The following is a 19,865-nucleotide window of genomic DNA, read 5'->3' on the forward strand; positions in this document are numbered from 1 at the left end:
CGACAGTTTTCGAAGGCTGGAGCTCCACAGGGTCAGGCTAGACTGCTAGTGAATGAAAAAAAAATGGCACTTTTCGTGGTCATCAAAAATCCCCTATGTTTTTGGAATTATATTATAAATTTATTTATTTTTTATACGTCACAATCATTTTTATCCATTGGATGTGAAATCTAATAAATGAAAGTGTCACAACATTTGAAAAATTGTCTTGGACTTTGTACATAAACAATGATACATCATCAACCACCTACTTTTAAATCTAAAGGTTAATAACAATTGTGACTACCACGTATCAAAAGCAAATGGTCTCATTGTATATATTTCCTATATTTTTAAAGGCTAGACCACCTGATAAGTAGTTCACCTAATCAGATGGTCAAGTGTTTTGAATATGGATCGGTTGGGTAAACCGATCATCTAAAAAAACAATCCAAGGTGACAAATCCACAATCCAACTATTTCTTTTAAGAAGAATATAGAACGACACCATTTATCTTTGATGTAAAGTGATCACATTAATCTTGACCATTGGATGTGAAATTGGGTGGCTGCAATTATTCCATTCACCGAGCTCAAACTTTAAAAGAATTTTTCTTGAACTTTGTGACACAGCCAAGCTATCAAATTTAACATCAAATAATTGCATGAAATTGTGACCACTTTGTATCAAAGATAAATGATATCATTGTATACAATCCATTTTTTTTATGTGAATGGTCGATAAAATTTACAAATAAATCTAATAATAAAAAATAAAAAATAATGATGAAAAACTCAAATACGTTATAGAGAGATCTAATAGGTCCAGATCGCTTAATTTCCTGACAAAATCAAACTAATCCCCAATTTCAATATAATCAAGACAGTTGCGACTAGTTTCTAATCAAATTGAGCAACTTCAAGCGTAATCGCTAGTTTTTAAGACAAAATAAATCGTTCCATAAGTGAAGGGAAATTGAATTTGTAAAACAAGGGACACTTGGGCCACTTTCTTTCTTCACGTCGGCAGTAAATATTTTGAGGGACCCATAAGGTTTGTATCGAGACAAGGTCACACAATTCTCCCGAATGACCCGCAGGCCTAAACAAAGGCTCCCCTCCTGCCATATGAGTACCGGAAATGGCAATGTATCTAGACTCTAGGCCAGTGTAGAAAAACTTGGACGAACCTAAGTCAAAGTATCTCGTGTGGCCCCACATAGGGATCTTAATAAAAATAAAAAATTATATTCAAAAAATAAGAATTTTATACATAATACAAGTTTCTATGCATTTTACAAAGTGTTTTGATCATAAATATTTATTTTAACATTTTCCCTTCTTTTTGGATTATTTCTAAAATACCCTCATTGCAAACTGATTTTTTCAAAATTCGTTTTTTACTAATTTTTTTAACCTCATTTAGATGTGTTTTATTAGTTTTACTTGAAAAATATTTTTATATTTTTTTACATTTTTTAACATTTTTTGGCTTGGTCAGGCTCGATCCAACGCAGCCCAAGTTACTCAGCTCATCTATGGGCTGAGTCCCGTCCTTTTATTCACTGATCTAGACTACACATATAACCTACCACATTTTCTCATCACATTCTTCAAGTTTGTCTCATGCCTCTAACTATCTTCATTAATGCCTCTAACTCTCCTCATTAAGACCATAGTTATTTAACACTAGACCGGATCATTGATCGGTTTCATTAAGACCATAGTTATTTAACACTATACCGAATCATTGATCGGTATCTTGACTACTTTGGTCTAAATTAAAAATATGCTTTAATAAAAAGCTAATCAAAACTAATATTTGATCAATTTTGACCAATTCCAATTTCGATGAATTAGCCAAACAAAATTGAAAAGAGCCTTTTCCCATTATATATATTTTTTAAAAATATTGTACATATTTTTCTTTATATTCTAAAAGCCAATCAAACCAATATGACTAGCAGTTCAACTTTTTTTTATTAGACCGATCCCTTCAGCATTTCACTGACCAATTTGATTGAACGGGTTAAGACTCTCTCCAACCGACACTTTGTTAGGACTCCAACCATCACTCCTTCGCCACCAACCAGTCATATTTGCTCCCTCTGCAATTATCTCCAGCAATGTCTATTGATTTTGGTAATAGAATTCTTCAGATGATACATATTGGCAAAGAAATCAATGGACAAGTTACCAAAGTAAATAAAAGAGAAATGCAGCCCAACTACCAAAGCAGTATGCTTCCCTTAACACGGCACAACAAACAGTTACCATCCTAAACTTTCTTAAGGAACTTACTTATACCTTCTTCATTGTAAATTAAGGAAACCAAACTCTCTCTCTCTCTCTCTCTCTCTCTCTCCGAGCATCACTTATAAAGACCCTTCCCCTTGACTTTCTTTATGAAGGTCGATATGGGGTTGGAATCTTTATGATACAACCACAGAGCCCTAACCACCAAAATTCACGAGGATGAAAGACTCCAAAAATCTCCAACCTTTCTTCTTTTACAATTTTGAGGGTAGAAACATGTAGTTTGCAACCATTCTGAAGGGCTTTAAAGTCAATGCTTAATTTTACTTGATTTCAAAGCTTAACCGTGGCATAAATAATAAGAAATAACTCTATCTTCTTAAATAGCAATGTTATGAAATTTTAGATAAAATTATGAACTTGGAGATAAATTTATTTGCAAACTCACACGAGAAAAAAATTAGCCCAGTAAATATTGTTAAATAGCGACTTATGGATTTTAGTTCAACTCCTACTTCCTAAGGTAAATTAGATTCCAATAAATAACATTTCTTTATTGGACACAGTTTCTATGAGTCGAAGGAACATGTAGTGATGAGTCCATTCTTAAACATCCATTTTTTAGATGGACTTTTTTACCCAATTTTTAAAGAATATATAATCTCTAACATGAAGATCACGAGTATGTAAAAATAAATAAATCTTAACAATTAAAAATAATAATTTTATGAAGAAAATATCTGGACTGTTAGTTACAACTACTTTTGGATGGATCACCCATTTGCATCCATCTTTAACATGAATGCTTTATGCCTAGGGGCCCCAAAAGTAGAAATGCACCCCCATCACATGGTAGAGTTTTCCTTCTTTATTTGGATGGGTCACAATTGTAGTTGCTCCCCAAACAAACAATAGGTTTAGCATATTTCAGCTCCCAAAGATTTTTCATGTAATAAATGTACAAGTCCATTATAATCACATGGACTATGGCAAACACATAATCCACTGGTCCATCCTGAACTTTCCCCATCGAAATCCACCACTTCAATGAATAGTGATGATTCCACATACAATGAATTTTCTTAGCAATAGTCAAAAAATTAGCAAGCCAACTTGAAGTTGCCTGAGTGGGCTCCAGGGGTCCCTGGTTCCAAATGAACCCAAACCAAGAATCACAGTGAGTTGTCCAGAGCCAGGTAGCCCATCATAGCTAGGACTGCCAATCAGTCTCAGCAAGCCCAGCCCCTGGCAAAAAAAATCAAGCTGTGTTCAGGCAAGGCCTGGCCAACCCTTGCAAAAGCCCTAACTTTAGCAAACTGACTGGTTCAGTGAGGGTGTCAAAAGATTCCTGAATCCCAAGTGACTCCTTTTTTTCTATTTTTCTTTGTCTTTCTTAATGTTTAAGGATGACTAGGCAGCGACCAATCCAATAAGGACTCAATTCCAGTTTTTTAAACAATGCAATAATACACAGGATTATCCAAGTTAAAAACTATGGGTCCCAATAATCTTATAGTCCAAATGCATTTACATCGCAAATGGACAGTGACAATCCTCAGTAAATCCTAGCAAGACATCTCTTCAAATAAAGGGTGTTTTTACCAACCACAATGATTTCACCTTTCAAAGACTGCATAAGCACCTTACCATGTACACAGCAGAGACTCAAATAAATACTAGCATAACATGTTGAACACTCATGCACTAGCATTGGGGATGTAAGGGCTGCCACATAATAGCCAAGGTTTGGGTCCCAGAAAACCACCAGACATTGTGTGTGTGTGTGTGTGTGTGTCACCAGCCTTCCTATTATGGACAGAGAGCTCACAAACTCAAGATTACAGCAGAAATTTTGAATGTTATATCTTAATGCCCAGCCACAGCATTAGATGAAAATCTGATCAAGTTTTTGCATAAATTACAGTACACAAATCCTTAGTGTTATATAGCCTAAAGAACAGGTACAAATGTTGTTATTACAGTGAAATTATGCAGATTTCATGAGTCGACAAATTAATAACCGACAGCAAAAGGAAAAATAAAGCAGAAATTTCATTGACTGTGATAGCTACATAAATCTGCAGCAAATATAGCCAGAACAGCATAAATTTAAAAGCAAATAGCGGATGAAATAGCAACAAAATGCAACTAGAAAAACAGAGATATATAATGAGTAATGACATGCAGAAGAAATAACCAAGTGAAACTCACAAGAGTGAGCATCATTGTGCTTGAGAAAGTTGAGATTTTCTCGAGGCAGCTCTCTCTAAGGCCTTTAGCCTGTTAGCCTCCATCCTAGCTCTCTGTTCTTCTGTTACTTGGAATTTGTTTTGTGTATTGCATGGTGGCGCCTTCACCTGTGTGACATTTCCTGCCTCTGAACTTTCAATGGAAGGATTGATGGTGGCATCTGAATGTGGTGAAGTTTGACAAGGAGGCTCCTGACAATGGCAACTTGATTAGATAATAGTTTGCTGAAGCACTGATACATTCAAACCTATAAAAATCTCTCTCTCTCTCTCTCTCTCTCTCTCTCTCTCTCTCTCTCTCTCTCTCTCTCTCTCTCTCTCTCTCTCTCTCTCTCTCTCTCTCTCTCTAAAAAAAAACTAGAGCTTTGGAAGTATAGTGGAACCAGCAAGTACAGATACTTGCCAAAGTCTATGATAAGAAACAAAGTATAACTAGGTCTTAATCAAGTTTTTAATGATCAACATGAGAAATTGACAAGATAAGCAGAAGGCATAGAAAATTTATTTTTAAACCAATGGAATGCCTGTGATTAAGGGTAAGTCTCCATGTGATGTTTATGTAAAAGTTCACCCAACAAAAATGGGAACAAGAAAAAAAAACGAAAATATAAGAAATATAGTAAATTTGAAACCATGAATTGGAGACTCACTTCAACTGCTTGTTTATAGATCTCATCAAACATTTCTTCATTTATCACATCAACTTCATGGTTCTCCACGGGGGGTTCCACTAAATCAGGAACGGAGTCCTCAATATCCTCTGTCGAAGCAATAAGAATACAGAACTAAATCAAAGTCATCACCTAGGGATAACTTAGCAACAACAAAGAAATGCACAAACAACGCATGTCTTAATGCATATTCTCAAATGAAATGATCACATTTTATCAATTCACCTATAATTAAAAGGGTTATATAACTTTATCTATGTAACTTGGACAGAGAATGCCTATGGTTCCTAGGACAGGTCGATGCACCAAGGACACCACAAGCACATTTTACACTATAGAAAATTACACCCTCCTGACCTTTTATAAATGCCATTAGAAAAAATACTTGATGTAGCTTAAAATTGTATCTCCGTCCCTCTTCAAATGATGTGTAGGTGAATCATGTAAGGCGATTATTAGGTTTGCAATTTCTAACACGTTTGACATGTCAGAAACTGACAATGTCTTTGTTCTATGGATATTTAGACATTTGGCTACAATAGAGGCCTGCTTTATTGGATATGGTGATATACAAAATCACCCCCATTAGGAAGCCCCATGTGATAGGGGATTGATATTGATATTGATAAGTTTCCTAAGTTGGGATACTCATTGAACTCCAACTTGATTAGGACTCTTGATTATATCTTAAAGTTTGAGATATGTGACATCTATGGGATGCCTTGCTGATATGGGATTCATGACTTTATATATATGGAACGAGAGAGAAAAGAATATGTGCGCCCTATATAGGTCACCCTATGAGAAAGTTGGACTTCTGCCAGGAGAAAAACATGAGCATCGTACACAAAGATGGAGGATCCTCGAGAGGGAGAGGAGTGAGCTTTTAGTGAGAGAGACAATGAATTCATGCCTCATGCAGAGAGAGAAGCTTGTTTCTTTAGATAAGCAATTCCTATAAAGATTTTGGGTGGCATCCCTTTCTTAAAGAGAAAGTCAATTTCTTGTTGCTCTTAATTCTCTACATGATTTGTTCAATAATAGTTGTCAAAAGTAAGGAGAAGGAAGAACAATACGTGATGTTGGTTGGGAGAGTGGTTTCAAGAGTTGCTCAACTGGATATTGTTGATAATTAGTGAGATACCTTTTGTGTCCCAAAATCTGTGATGTAACTCCCGCTGGTATAATGGATTTTAGTTTCTCATGCCCACGGACATAGCCTATTTGGGATGAACCACATATATCTTGGTGTTCTTATGGTATGTGTATTTTGAGCTTCATTTCTCGTGGCGATACTATGGCTCACACTCATCTATTTTGTTTATAGCTGGCCAAGTACACAATCTTGGGATAATCCAATTTTTGGGGTTCCCATTTTTACGTCTAAGAGGGTTCTTAAATCCTAATCAGCTGCTCATCCCGGCCTTCATATTTTGGTCCTAGGAAAGTTGCTTAGTTTGGTGCTTGGTTCTATGCAGCCCCACTTTCCATTACCACCTTAACAACTCGGTGGGGCATTTCAGGTAATAGTTTTGAAATAAGTCTCCAACTTTGGTGCAACAGACATCTATGATTATGACTGCCTTCATAATCTTGTGCTTGAGTAAACACATCAGCTGTACCCTCAAAGAGACAATTCATAAATCTTGAGCCGAAAATATTGTATGCACATTATGTGTTAGGCTAGATATTAAGTCCAAGATATTGAGCCTAGGAACATGTTAGAACAGAAATGTACAAGAGCAACAATAACAGCGGGAGCAACATATTCTACGCACAAATGAAATAACAGAATTTGCTGGAACGCACATGTCTTCTTCCTGTAGCATTCCAGAATTCCACAAAAAAAAATATAAATACGACAAAACCACTTCCATATTTAGAGAAAGGACAAATCTCACTACATAGAATCAATTCAAATATAAACTCTTACCAATGCCAGGGTCTTAACGCCTTATAAAAGTTTTCTGATTGATCGTGAATCTTGAATGATTAGTTCTATTTTTTAAAAGCCCATCCTGAAATAATGCATATATAGAAGACAGTTACCTGGTGGATTATTTTGATCAGCTGGTTCAACAGGTAGCTCATATAACTTTGAGGGATCTCCTCCTCTGGCAACTCTCTCTTTCAACTCTCTAATACACATCTGACCAACAAAATAAACTCAAACGAATGAAAACAGTCATTGAATCCATCAACAAATTATTTCTCAGAAGACAAAGTTAAAATGGAAGAGACTATTCCCCAGAAAGATGCCAAAGTTTTGTGGCAAATCAACAATAAGATCTAAATCAACACACACACTCAAATTCCAAATTATCTCAGTTTTAAAAAGAATAAATGTATGTGCCTGGTTTACTTTCCAACCAAATTTCACAGTAGCAAAAAGCTTACTTACCAAAAGCAAATAATCCATTGAATCAGAATGTAGAATAGTTAAACCAACTCAATTTTAGTAAAATCATAACAGGAAAGGACAAGGAGCTTGTAATATATACACTTTACTCTGGTCAAGTGATTATGCGCTATCTATTTAATATGATACAGAATTTCCAACAATAAATGTAAAAAGGCCAAGGAAAATATCACAGAGTATCTAAAAACAACAATACTCAGGCTTTAAGTACCAAATCACATCAAATTTCCAACCTTCAGAACTGTTAACTGTGCCGCTGTAATGCCACTGAGGATCCAATAATCAGAATGAATGATGCAAAGCCTAGATGAGAGGTGACAACCCAGCTTACAAAACACGGGCACTCGCCTAGAGCTAGATTAAGCAACCAAGTGAAACTATATCATGTATAGGCCTGTGAAAATTCTGTATGGAAAAACTTGGGACCCACCAGGATCATATATTTATATTCTTTATGATGACCAAGTAAAAAAAAATTATGTATGCATAAATTTAGGGATTATATACTATAAGACAATTTATAATTGGTACACGAAGTCACAAGGTCATAATCCCCCCAAGCCATCAGATGTGAGAGCTTGTGTGTCACAAACTTTCACAATTGTTTTTCATAAAACTTTGACCCATTAAAAAGTACACCTCCAGACACTTGATTTCATATTTGATTGCTAGAAGTGATTGTGACGTCCATGTACAACATTAAATGGTCTTACTGTATGCTTTCTCATAAATGTAAAGCCATTAAATCATGAACTCCAAAAACTTAACCTTAGTTAACTCAACACTCAGCAGGATGATCCAGATTTCCATAGCTTATAGTACACAGTTCAAAATTGTTATCAATATTGTTTGAGTTTACTAGTAGTCCTTCACATGAAGAAAGAAAGCATTTCTTCTCGAGGGATTGCCATGGTAATGCCCATGTGATTCAGCCACATAAGCAAGGCATATCTACTCATCTAATGTATCCTCCGCCAATAATCAGAACATTTTTTTATGGTTGTCTTCAGTCAAATAAGCAACACATAGAGAGTTTAGCTCATTATAAATGTACCTCACTTATCCTTCTAATTTCTAACATTGAGGGTTTTGGGTGACTACTTAAAACATAGGGAGCACAAAACCATAAGTAGGGGTAGACCCAACCAAACACGAGGTGGTGTGTGTGTGTGTGTATACACAAATAATTTTATTTTATATTTCAACTAACACGAACTCAACGAGGCCCAGGTCGAGTCCGAGTCCAAGTCCACTCTGAACCCTTCAACCCCGACACAGACCATTCATGAGCCTAATAGAATACTCCATGTTTAAATGTTGCAAATATAAGTAGGGCTTACCCTCACTCGTTTTGTTGCTCCAACCTTTTCCACTCTTTTCACAAACTGATCAAACGAGAAGTAAGGAAGAAGACGGGAATGCCATAGAGCATATAACTCGATCAAGTTTCCCAGATCACGAACCTGCAATTCCCAAATTCGTAGTAATTAATTGAAGTTACAATGAATTCCTCTAATACTGAAACCAAGTTTTGCACGAGAGATAGGGGAAGAATAATAAGGTAAAGATGCAGGAAGTGAGAATTGATAACAAGATAGAGCATGTCCAGTGATGCAGATAAAAAACAGATAGGATTAAACCAGAAGTAAGCCAAAAAAAAATGGAAAGGAAGAGAGAGAGAGGAATCACGAGAGACAAAAGTGATAATGCGTTTGTGTGATAACCAGTACAGAGAAACATATTAGCTACAGAGAGGAGACGAGGAGGGATAGAGAGAGAGAACCTCTTGACCAGGCCCTTTGATCTTCATGGCCCTTGGGAAGTGCTGGAGAACATAGCCTAAACCGTCCTCAGAGAGAAGCAGCTCTTCTGTGAGCTTCGGCCTCTGCCTCGGCGCCTTCTTAACAGTTTGAGGACTCTTCTGCTTAAAACTAGGGTTAGAATTTGCAGACAGCTGAGAGGTTTTCTGCCATGGCTTGATATTAGGGTTAGGGTTTCTCTGATCAGTTGAAATCGCAGGGTTCGAAGAAGATGAGGAGCAGTCTCTGGACCAATGGCCAGGAAGTCCGCACTTGTAACATCCAGTCGGAGCCGCCATTGATGCCTTAATTCTACTCGGTTTCACCCTTTTCCGGCGAAAGAAATGAAGCCTGCAACTCTATTTTGTAATTAGAAAGGGATGGAGAAGTATCTTTTGGGATTTAGAGAGAGAGATTGAAAAAGGGGGAGGATAAATCTCTCTGGGGTTTTGAGAGAGAGAAAGAGAGATGAAGATGCTGGAACGGCGAAATGCCTCTGGGAATTCGAGGAGAGAGAGAGAGAGAGAGGTAGAGTGGAGGGAAACTGCAGTGTAAATATTGGCGCGATTACAGATCTTTTTGGCGGGATCAAATTTGCACCCTAGAGCCAAAACATATTATACGCCCGTAGGAGGATATTGTCCTTTTACTCTATCGGGGACAAACTCTATTTAGGATTAATTTTAGAATTCCAAATTTTGAATATATGATACATTTAATCCATAAATTAATTTCAATAAAAAAGTTTTTTTAATAAAAAAAATGATATCTTAAAATTGAATATAAACTATGCAATTTTTAGATGATAGGTTCTAGATGTTAGAAAACTCAAAATTAAAATTTTTTGTTTTAAGATAATAATCATTGATTCTTAAGTATTTCCAAAAAAATAGATTGAAAAAATATTATTTTCGACATGGAATAGAAAAAATACTCATAGTGTGTGCCTCGTTTCATTGGGGGAGTAGATGTACACTATACTTTAGGAGGCGCAGATATATAGGCCCAAAAACATTTCACCGGAACGTAGGTGTCAATATATCCCGTCTATCTATCCGGTGCAAGCATCCTTTCGAATGCAAAATACGATGTGGAGAAGTTTGACAAAAAAAAAAAAGGATAATATTTTTCATTAATGATGGTAAATAATAAATTTTTTTGATAAAAAATAAAAATCACATTACATAAAGCAGTACAGTAAATGTTGACATGGTGAGCAAGTTATTTTGATATTACATACCTATTGAAATACCATCAAAATTTAATTCTCTAATCTATTGTAAAAAATGGGTGGGTAAGGTTCTTGTCTTCCCCAGCTTAACTACCCCAAAAAAAAAAGGTGCAGTTTGTATAGAGCTTAGGCACTAAACAATCAAATTAGAGCCTACCTTCCAATAGTGTCGAGCGATGTTGGTTTGTATAGAGCTTAGGCTCTAAACAATCAAATTAGAGCCTACTTTCAATCAGTGTTGAGAGATATTGATTCAATGCTGAAAATTTGTGGGATAGTCTTAAAATATAGTTTCATCCTTATTTATAAAGTTGAAAGCTTCAGAAATAGTGTAAATCAACAGATCTATGAAAACTATACATTCTTGAAAATTGACGATCCAAAAATGTGTTATAAAATATATTATTTCCAAAACTTGAAATCCATTTTTTTCTCATGTCCATGCATTTTGATGTCAAGATTATTAATTTGAGGATATTTGAGCATCAAAACAACCTCTTCTAGTGAGATTTTTGAGGTAAACTCTACTTTGATTGTTTAGAGCCTCGGCTCTATATAAACTTTTCCCTTTTAAGAAAACCAAATTATATAATAAATAAATATATTTTTCTAATAGGATTTCTTTCTGCAGTAAGATTCACAACCTTATATACAAGGAATGAGTGATAAAATAACATTTGTGCCTCTTTAGGCCACCTTATTGGAAAGATGAATTTCCCTAAAGAGAAGCATGGCCTCCGGCACAAATGAGGAGCCTCTAAAGAGAGATAAGTAAGCTTTTAGTGACAAAAATAGTTTGTCCATGTCTTGCATAGAGAGAGGGCTTGCTTCTTGTGAATAAACACACCCAATAAAGATTTTAGATGGTATTCCATTTGTAGAGAAAAAGTTAATTTTTTGTTGTTCTCTTATCTCTATCTAATGCCTTCGGTAATAGTTGTCAAAAGCAAAAATAATAAAGAATGACAATTCATGTTGGTTGGGATAATAGTTTCAAGATTATTCAATTAGGTGTTGTTAGTATATAGTAAGACACCTTTTGTATTTTAAAATTTTGTAAGGAAAATTACATGCATATCTGTTATAGTTTGCGTTACTACAAAACTACCAAATAGTTTCCGTTATTATTTATCTGTTCGTTTTTTTCATATTATAACGAACAAAATTTAAAAATACAATTTTACCCTTTTTTTTTTTTTTTGTTGAACAACTGAATTCAATGGATTTTTTGTTGTACAACAACCGAAATTAAGACAATTTCGGTTTTTTAAAAACCGAAAATTCAGTTGTTGAATAACCGAATATTTTAAATTTTCGGTTCTTCAAGAATCAAAATTTTGTTTCTCTTTCATAGGTCCTCTATGTATTCTCTCTCGATGGACTAATCAGTTTTTGAACAACGTCCTTTGCATTTCTCTCTCTATCCACTAATCAAATTTTTTTAAAATTCAAATTTTGAACAAACGAATTCTTTCTTTATACCCTTTTCCCTATGTTTAAACTCTTTCCTATCTTTATCCATTCTCTATACACTAGATTAAACACTTCCCTTGTTTATCGATTATCTCTATTGTTAGAATTCGTGGGAGCATACAAGCCTAAACATTGAATGGATGGGGAGAGAGGAAGAGATAACATAACATTTACGTGGTTCAGATCGAAACTTTATGTCCACGGATCCAATGCCCAATGGGCTACATCTTCACTAAGATCAATGTCTATATCAATAAGTATCTCTATATATAGAGGACAACCACATAATTAATGAAATAAATATGGTATGATTCTTAGAGATATAGGTAAATAGTAGGAAGCATTATCACAAAACTAACTTAATGATCAAGTAACTTTGATATACATTTATAATGATGCATATCAATATGAACTTGAGATATCCATATCCTAACACTCCCCCTCAAACTCTTGATGACCAAGTAACTTTGATGTATATCAATATGAACACGAGATATTCCTATCCTAACACTCCCCTCAAACTCTTGATGACCAAGTGACTTTGATATAGTGTTAGGATATGGATATCTCAGGTTCATATTGATATACATCAAAGTTACTTGGTCATCAAGAGTTCGAGGGGAAGTGTTAAGATATGGATATCTCAGGTTCATATTGATATACATCGTTACTTGGTCATTAAGTTAGTTTGGTGATATTGCTTCATATTATTTACCTATATATCTAAGAATCATACCATATTTATCTTATTAATTATGTGATTATCCTCTATATATATAGGTACTTATTGATATAAACATTAGTCCAAAATAGTGAAGATGTAGCCCGTTGGGCATTGGATCCATGGATGTATAAATATGTGGTTGTCCTTTATATATAAATGTACTTATTAATGTAAACATTCATCTAAAATAGTGAAGATGTAACCCGTTAGGCTTTGGATCCGTAGACGTAAGGCTTCGGCCTGAGCCACGTAAATATTATGTTATCTCTTCATCTCTCCCCAATGCTTCAGCCTAAACTACGCAAATGTTATGTTCTCTTTTCATCTATCCCCATTCAATGTTTGTGCTTGTATGCTCCCACAAATTCTAATATGATATCAGAGCAATAGACTTCTCAACTCAAATCTGAGCTTGTCAACCCCAGATCTGAGGTCAAGAAACTTCAAGACCAGTTCCTTAATCTATAGCTCGTGTTCCATCTATCCCTCTCTAAAAACTCTGGTTCCAATGAAATCCATTGAGACCTTTGGTCAAAGGACGTCACAGTATCGTGGGGTTACCAGGCATCATTGGACTATCGTGGGGTTACCAAGCAGCGTTGGATTGGCAGATACGAATCTCAGCTATGGGACAATAGCTGTAGAAAGGAAGGCCATACTAGGAAGGGTAGACAAGTGTATCTCGGTTGATATGATAAGGAAGAAAAGGCAGCGAAAGGCCTATGATTTGGCAGTGCTTATGAAGAACATGATGAGGCAGGAGTTCGTGGCCAACTTAAGGAGGAAAAGCAATGGCTTTTCCAGATGGGCATTTGTGTACCGTAGAGTAACAAGGCATCATCAACACGAATGATGGCAAGCTCGCATTGGCAGAGTTGCCGGTAACAAATACCTCTATATTGGTTTGAGACCTATAATATTGCAGCCATTAAGTTCCAAGGTGTCTCCGTCGTCACAAATTTCGACATTAGCAAACATGACATCAAGAGAATATGCTCAAGCACGACACTGATTGGTGTGATATTGCAAAAAAATAAAATTAAAAAAGTAGAGAAGAAAAAAAAAAAATGGGTGGTATTTTTTTTAAGATGTGGGCTATTGTCTAGAAGCCCAATTTCATTGGCATCTTTTTTTTATATCATTTGTACTAAAAAAATTGTATTTTACAAGTTGGGTGTTTCTTCGCATCCACACCCAACTAGAGGGGGAGAGTATATGAGATATGGAGATAAGATGAGCATAGATGAAGTCAAAATCTCTAATGTACTTGCTATGTGGACAACAACATCAATTCCGGTATACGCGCATTTTTTAATTGTCTCGCATATTATGTGCTCCTAGCGCCATGCCATGTAGCAGAGGACTTCGTCGCACTATCGTTGTAGTGATATCATCAATGGGAGTACATACATTCATGATTAGCAGAATTTTCAATAATAAAATTTCGCGAATCTTCAGTGTTCGTTACTACTTTATTTGTCGCAGAGCCGTCTTTGTTGTGCCTTTGTAGCAATTTTAGTGGAATTTGGACCAAGTTTGGTGTTCACATGTCCCGGATTACGTATTTTCGATCTTAGAGTCTATTCAAGCACTCCAGTGATAGCAATGCAAGTTTATTTTGCAACTTTTTTGTTTCAAGGCTCCAGTTCCAATTTGACGATTGAATTTATCGATCCTGATTGATGATCAAGTTTTCGTTGCTTGATCCTGTTTGATGATGGAGTTTTTTGTTGCTCCATCCCGTGCGATGATCGTCGAGTTTTTCGTTACTCGATATCGGATCTTCCCAATAAGAGAGAAATAAATATCATTTTATTTTAGAGAGAGAAAATCTCTATAAATAAAAGAAGCCTATGAGAGAGAAGATCTTCAGAGACTAGAGAGAAAGTCTCTAGAATAAAATAGAGAGCCCAATAAATGATGTTTCTTGGAAGACTATAGTAACATGTGCAATTTACTATGGATTTGATCACTACTCGTTTTATTTGGTAATGTTCAAACTCTAACTACTTTGTGTCCAGTTGCTTTGTGTCAAAGCATCTCGAGTTTGAGGTAGAGTGTTAGGATATGGATATCTCAGGTTCATATCGATATATATCATTATGGATGTATATCAAAGTTACTTGGTCATCCGTCGGTCGTTGTGTGGGTGGACTCGATTTCTTCCAGTTTTAAGCTAGACGTGTTTCTCATGTTTCACCGTATGGATTACCTATCCTTCGGTTTCCTCCTGCAACCCCCTTTGGTCTCCTTTGGCTCCGGTGGTTCTTCTGGCCTTCCTTCATGTCGTAGCCTTAGCTTATCGACGGGTCTTGCATTTGCATTAGATACTACATTTCTTTGACTCATGCCTTGATTTTAAACACGTTATTTGCTTGAGTTTGAAGCCGTTACTCATCAAGAGTTCGAGGGGGAGTGTTAGGATATGGATATTTCGGGTTCATATTGATATACATCAAAGTTACTTCGTTATCAAGAGTTTGAAGGGGAGTGTTAGGATAGGGATATCTCAGGTTCATATTGATTATACATCAAAGTTACTTTGTCATCAAGAGCTTGAAGGGGAGTGTTAGAATATGAATATCTCGATATACATTATTATAGATGTATATCAAATTACTTATAGATGTATATCAAATTACTTGGTCATCACGTTAGTTTGGTGATAAGGCCTCCTACTATTTACCTATATCTCCAAGAACCATACCATATTTATCTCCTTAATTGTGTGATTGTCATCTATATATTAAATGTACTTATTCATATAAATATTCATCCAAAATAGTGAATATGTAGCCCGTTGGGCTTTTCTCCACTATCTCACATGTTTAAACTCTTCCCTATCTTTATCCATTCTCTATACACTACATTAAACACTTCTGATGTTTATCAATTACGATATTTATCAATTCTCTATGTTCCAGTTATAAATCAATTGAAAGATGGTCGCGATAAATTAGTCAGCGTAGAAAGAGAATGGATAAACATAGGGAAGAGATTACACCCAATATCTACCTTAGGTTTATCCATTATCTTTAAGGTATAAACTCTTCCCTATATTTATCCATTATCTTTGTTACAATTACGAATTAATGGAAAGATAGTCACGGTAGATTAGTCAGAGAGAATGGATAAAGGGAAGAGTTTAAAGGGAAAAGATGAAAATAAAAAAGTTCTTCTTGAAGAACCGAAATTTTACAATTTTTGGTTCTTTAATCACCGAAATTGTTGAATTTTTTATTTTTCAAAAATTGAAATTAGCCCGAAAATTCATTGGATTCGGTTGTTCAACAATCGAAAAAGGGTAATTGTCCTTTTTAAAAAAATTCGTTATGATATGAAAAAAATGGACAAATAGGTAATAACGTAAATTATTCGGTAGTTTTGTAATAACGTAAACTATAACGAATATATACGTAATTTTCTCAATTTTATATCCCAAAATATGTGATGTAATATCATTGGTATAGTGAATTTCATTTTACTATATCTATGGATGTAACTCTTTGTGATGATCTGTGCAAAATGTTGGTTTTTAATGTTGGTTTTTTTGTGTTATTTATTTTATGCTTTTATTTTTTTTGTTTGTCGCAGATTGTGTTTTTTCTCGCTATTTATTTGCCAAAAATAAATTCATCAAGTTTCACGCAAAACATAATAAAACTGGTATAATTTAAGCACGACAATCTTTGCCCTAGAAAATATAATAACCACTTACTCGTGTCGTGGATCGCCCCGTGCTTTTAAAATCAGATTGGTGGGTTGAACCAATCGCTTGCAGGCTTGGAACTTGAAACCCTGACTTCAAAATATTTAGACACTCATTATAAAAATTAAAGTTGAAAAAGTGGTGTACATATGGTAGATCCATAAATACTTTACAAATGAGCGATCCAAGTAATGTATTACAATATACATTATTTTTAAGTCTTAAAAACCAATTTTTTAAAAAACTATATAGGTTGAGATCATCAATTTGAAGATCAGTTCAACTAGAATTGTATTTTCAACTATCATTAATACACACAAGAGATTAACTATGTAACATCCTATCCATGTTTTTTTATTTAATTTCAAGATATCCATTAAGATACGCATGACAAATGAGTTGAAATAGTATAGGGAGGATAAATTCTTAAATTGTTGAAAACAAAACAAGAGATAATATAAATACCTGAGTTCCTATACTATGCTCCCGTAGGAGCATAGTGCACATCTGCTTCTTGAGTTAGAAGGCTTACTTGGGCGGAATCTTTCAATGTGAAGGCTAGGGAACCACAAACACACTAGACTATTATTCTCAAAAGGGCAAAAATGAATTTTAAGGTTTCTAATGCTTTCTAAAAATTGGATTGTATCAATTTAATTTTGCAAAATTATTTTTTTAAGCACGTAGAAGGTGCAATTATTATTATTATTCTCTTGGGGCTAATATTGGGATTAAAGATTTGGGTCTTGAAATCAATTCTAGATGGTAGATGGGGTCTTAACCTAGGGAGTCAATAGATAGTATACTCCCACGGGACTCCAATATCGTTTTGGCTATATAGTTTTCAGCCCTCAAACGTGTTCGGCTACAACGTCTCCAAACAGCCTACAAAACCGATATTTTATCTGTATCTCCAAACAGCTAACAAAACAAATATAATTTTGAGGAATTTATATCTCTAGCTTCTAACAAAGTAACCTTGTAAAATCCAGTCCAAGAGAGATGTTTTCACAACACTCAAGAAGCCTTACAGAGTTTAAAAGTCCAAGAAAGATTATCGTCAAGTTTAGAGAGAAAGAATGGGGTGGGGTTTGTGCTGGTTTGATTGTGTTTTCGCTTCCTCTACGTTGAGCCGGGGGGGGGGGGGGGGGGGGGCGGGTAGGTCCGATCAATATATCAAATTCGAACCCAAGGACCCGTGCCTGGTGCGCTGGGTCCCTGGCTGTGGTTCGAGCTGTGCCCCCGTGCCTGTTTGATAATACACACTCGCCAATGGCTGCCAAAGAGACCCTAGAGCCTAAATAAACAAACTGTCCCTCTCTCTCTACCAGGTTTTTGAATTCCCTCTCATAATATTTACCTCTTTCTCTCTCAACTATGTTTCAATCTCTCTCTTTCTTGTTTCATTCTTGATCCCTCTTTGGTTTGTTTACGTGTGTTTTGTTTTATAACCTTTCAAATTACAAAAGTTTAAGACAGGGAGAGTGAGAGAGTGGTGAATGGTGGATTTATTAATTTTGTTGTATATTTTTTAAAAAATGTAACTTTTGTATGACAAATTTGTAAATATTACTACAAGACAAAAGATATTTTTGTCATCTCCAAAAAAAGATAAAATTGAAAATTTAACTAAATGACAAGGGAACTCTACGAATAAAGTTTCACAACACCAACTTTCAAAATGTCATTGTACTTTTGTGAAAATTTCAAATTTGCCCATGTTTAATAGTAAAGTTACCTATTTAAATAATTTTTTAATAAAAAAATAATGATTATTTTGATAAATACAACCATCACAACCTTTCTAATTTGAACTTTTGTATTTTGAGGGGTTATTAACTCTAGACAAACTTTTATATATATATATATATATAATATTTGTTTCCATCTACTCCACTTAACAAAACTTGTACTATCTTTTAGGTACCAAAATTTGGGGTTGTGTTCTAGAACCCGGCAACCCATGATTTCACTGAAACCATCAACATTTTGGAGGGAAGGATCTAGATGTTAAAAAACTCAAAATCTTCTTCTTCTTCTTTTTTTTTTTTTTTTGGAGATAATAATCCAATCATAATTAAATGAAAATAAATTTTTTTTTTTTTTAAAAAATCTCTAGTGTTTTTCGATAAGAGAGTAAATATATAGTTTGCTCCTGAAGGATACATGCTCATAAAATATGTACCACGAGCCCTATCTCAGCAAATAAAATGGACAATGTAGTTTATGGCAACTTTATTTCTGCAAATAAGATTGCAACTACGATCCGATCAAATGCGAGGTGCCAACTATACGACCAATTATGCAATTCCATAATTTTGTTAGTGAAATAGGGTAGTTGTTTTTTATTTTATGCAAAAAAAATTGCAACCACACTTAGCTCTCAATTGAGAAATTAGACAAAAGTGACAATAGATTGGCCCTGACCCCATCCTAGGACTCTAACGGGTTGAACTGAGCCTGACCTTGGTCTAACCCCCACCCTACTCTTGAGCTAGGTCGCCACGCATGTTAATGGAGCAAGATTAGGCCAAGGAGGGCCAGGTCATTAAATACTTTTTAATTCATAACGAGAAAAGCAAAAACTAGTAGGGCAAGGCTGGACCAAGCCATGATCTATGGCACAGGCCTAGGCTCATCTCATGCGAAACACCGGTCTTGGATTTTAGCACCTGACATTCCCTCGGGCCCAATCTAGTCGGCCCAGGCTAGCTAGGAGTTCCAATGCTTTACCACCATCATAACCACCCTTTTTAAGGCCGCAAAAGTGTATCGCAAAGCTCAAAAAGGCTATTTCTTTCTTTTAGTGTAGCAAAATCACACACCGCATCGATTCAATGAAGTCTAATGGCTAAGAGTGATTGTGATATATATTTTTAAAATGACACAATTTTTAAAGTCATGATGCATAAAAAAACTCAAAATCTACTATCCAGTTCACAAATTTAGGCGGTTGAATAAGGTCATTACGAATGAAAATTGGCTTAGAAGTACTTGAATTTTGAGGTAGCATGAAAACTTGGAATTGAGCCCCTCGACCAACTCTTGAATTTGGGGAAGAAAATGGCAAGAACTTAGTTGAGTAAGTGTATTACTAAATAAATTTATCTAAATCCTATGAGACATGGACTATTGAACATTCGATCAATATTTTTTTATTTTAAAACGTGAATTATTGAACATTCGATCAATATTTTTTTATTTTAAAACGTGAACTATTGAACATTCGATCAATATTTTTTTTATTTTAAAACGTGAACTATTGAACAATCGATCAATATTTTTTTATTTTAAAATATCCATCATTTTTTAATTTTAAAATACCCATCAAAAGACATGCGAGTTGGAATAGTTG

At 35.1% G+C, this 19,865-nt stretch overlaps 1 protein-coding gene and 1 pseudogene across 3 annotated transcripts; one reads left to right on the top strand and one right to left on the bottom strand.

Annotated features, from left to right (window-relative positions):
* Positions 1–1,846: 1,846 nt before the first annotated feature.
* On the bottom strand, positions 1,847–10,053 carry LOC18437696 (zinc knuckle (CCHC-type) family protein). Of its 3 annotated transcripts, none has more exons than XM_020669280.2 (6): positions 9,358–10,053; positions 8,915–9,037; positions 7,205–7,304; positions 5,135–5,244; positions 4,447–4,676; positions 1,847–2,087 (listed from the first exon to the last, which is right to left on the bottom strand). In XM_020669280.2, exons 1-5 carry the CDS (start codon positions 9,670–9,672, stop codon positions 4,458–4,460), a joined length of 867 nt encoding a protein of 288 aa, XP_020524939.2. In that variant the 5' UTR covers positions 9,673–10,053; the 3' UTR covers positions 1,847–2,087; positions 4,447–4,457. The 3 variants fall into 3 exon arrangements, with proteins under 3 accessions (XP_020524939.2, XP_020524937.2, XP_011624685.2); XM_020669278.2 differs by lacking the exon at positions 1,847–2,087 and adding an exon at positions 3,161–3,480; XM_011626383.3 differs by lacking the exon at positions 1,847–2,087 and having other exon boundaries at positions 4,074–4,676.
* A 2,867-nt stretch (positions 10,054–12,920) lies between these two features.
* LOC148780295 (AP2-like ethylene-responsive transcription factor AIL1 pseudogene) lies at positions 12,921–14,484 on the top strand (annotated as a pseudogene).
* Positions 14,485–19,865: the final 5,381 nt, after the last annotated feature.

The sequence above is a fragment of the Amborella trichopoda genome, chromosome 9 (genome assembly GCF_054954075.1).
Source record: "Amborella trichopoda isolate Santa Cruz 75 chromosome 9, AtrichopodaSantaCruz75HAP2 v2.0, whole genome shotgun sequence".
NCBI classification, from domain to species: domain Eukaryota; kingdom Viridiplantae; phylum Streptophyta; class Magnoliopsida; order Amborellales; family Amborellaceae; genus Amborella; species Amborella trichopoda.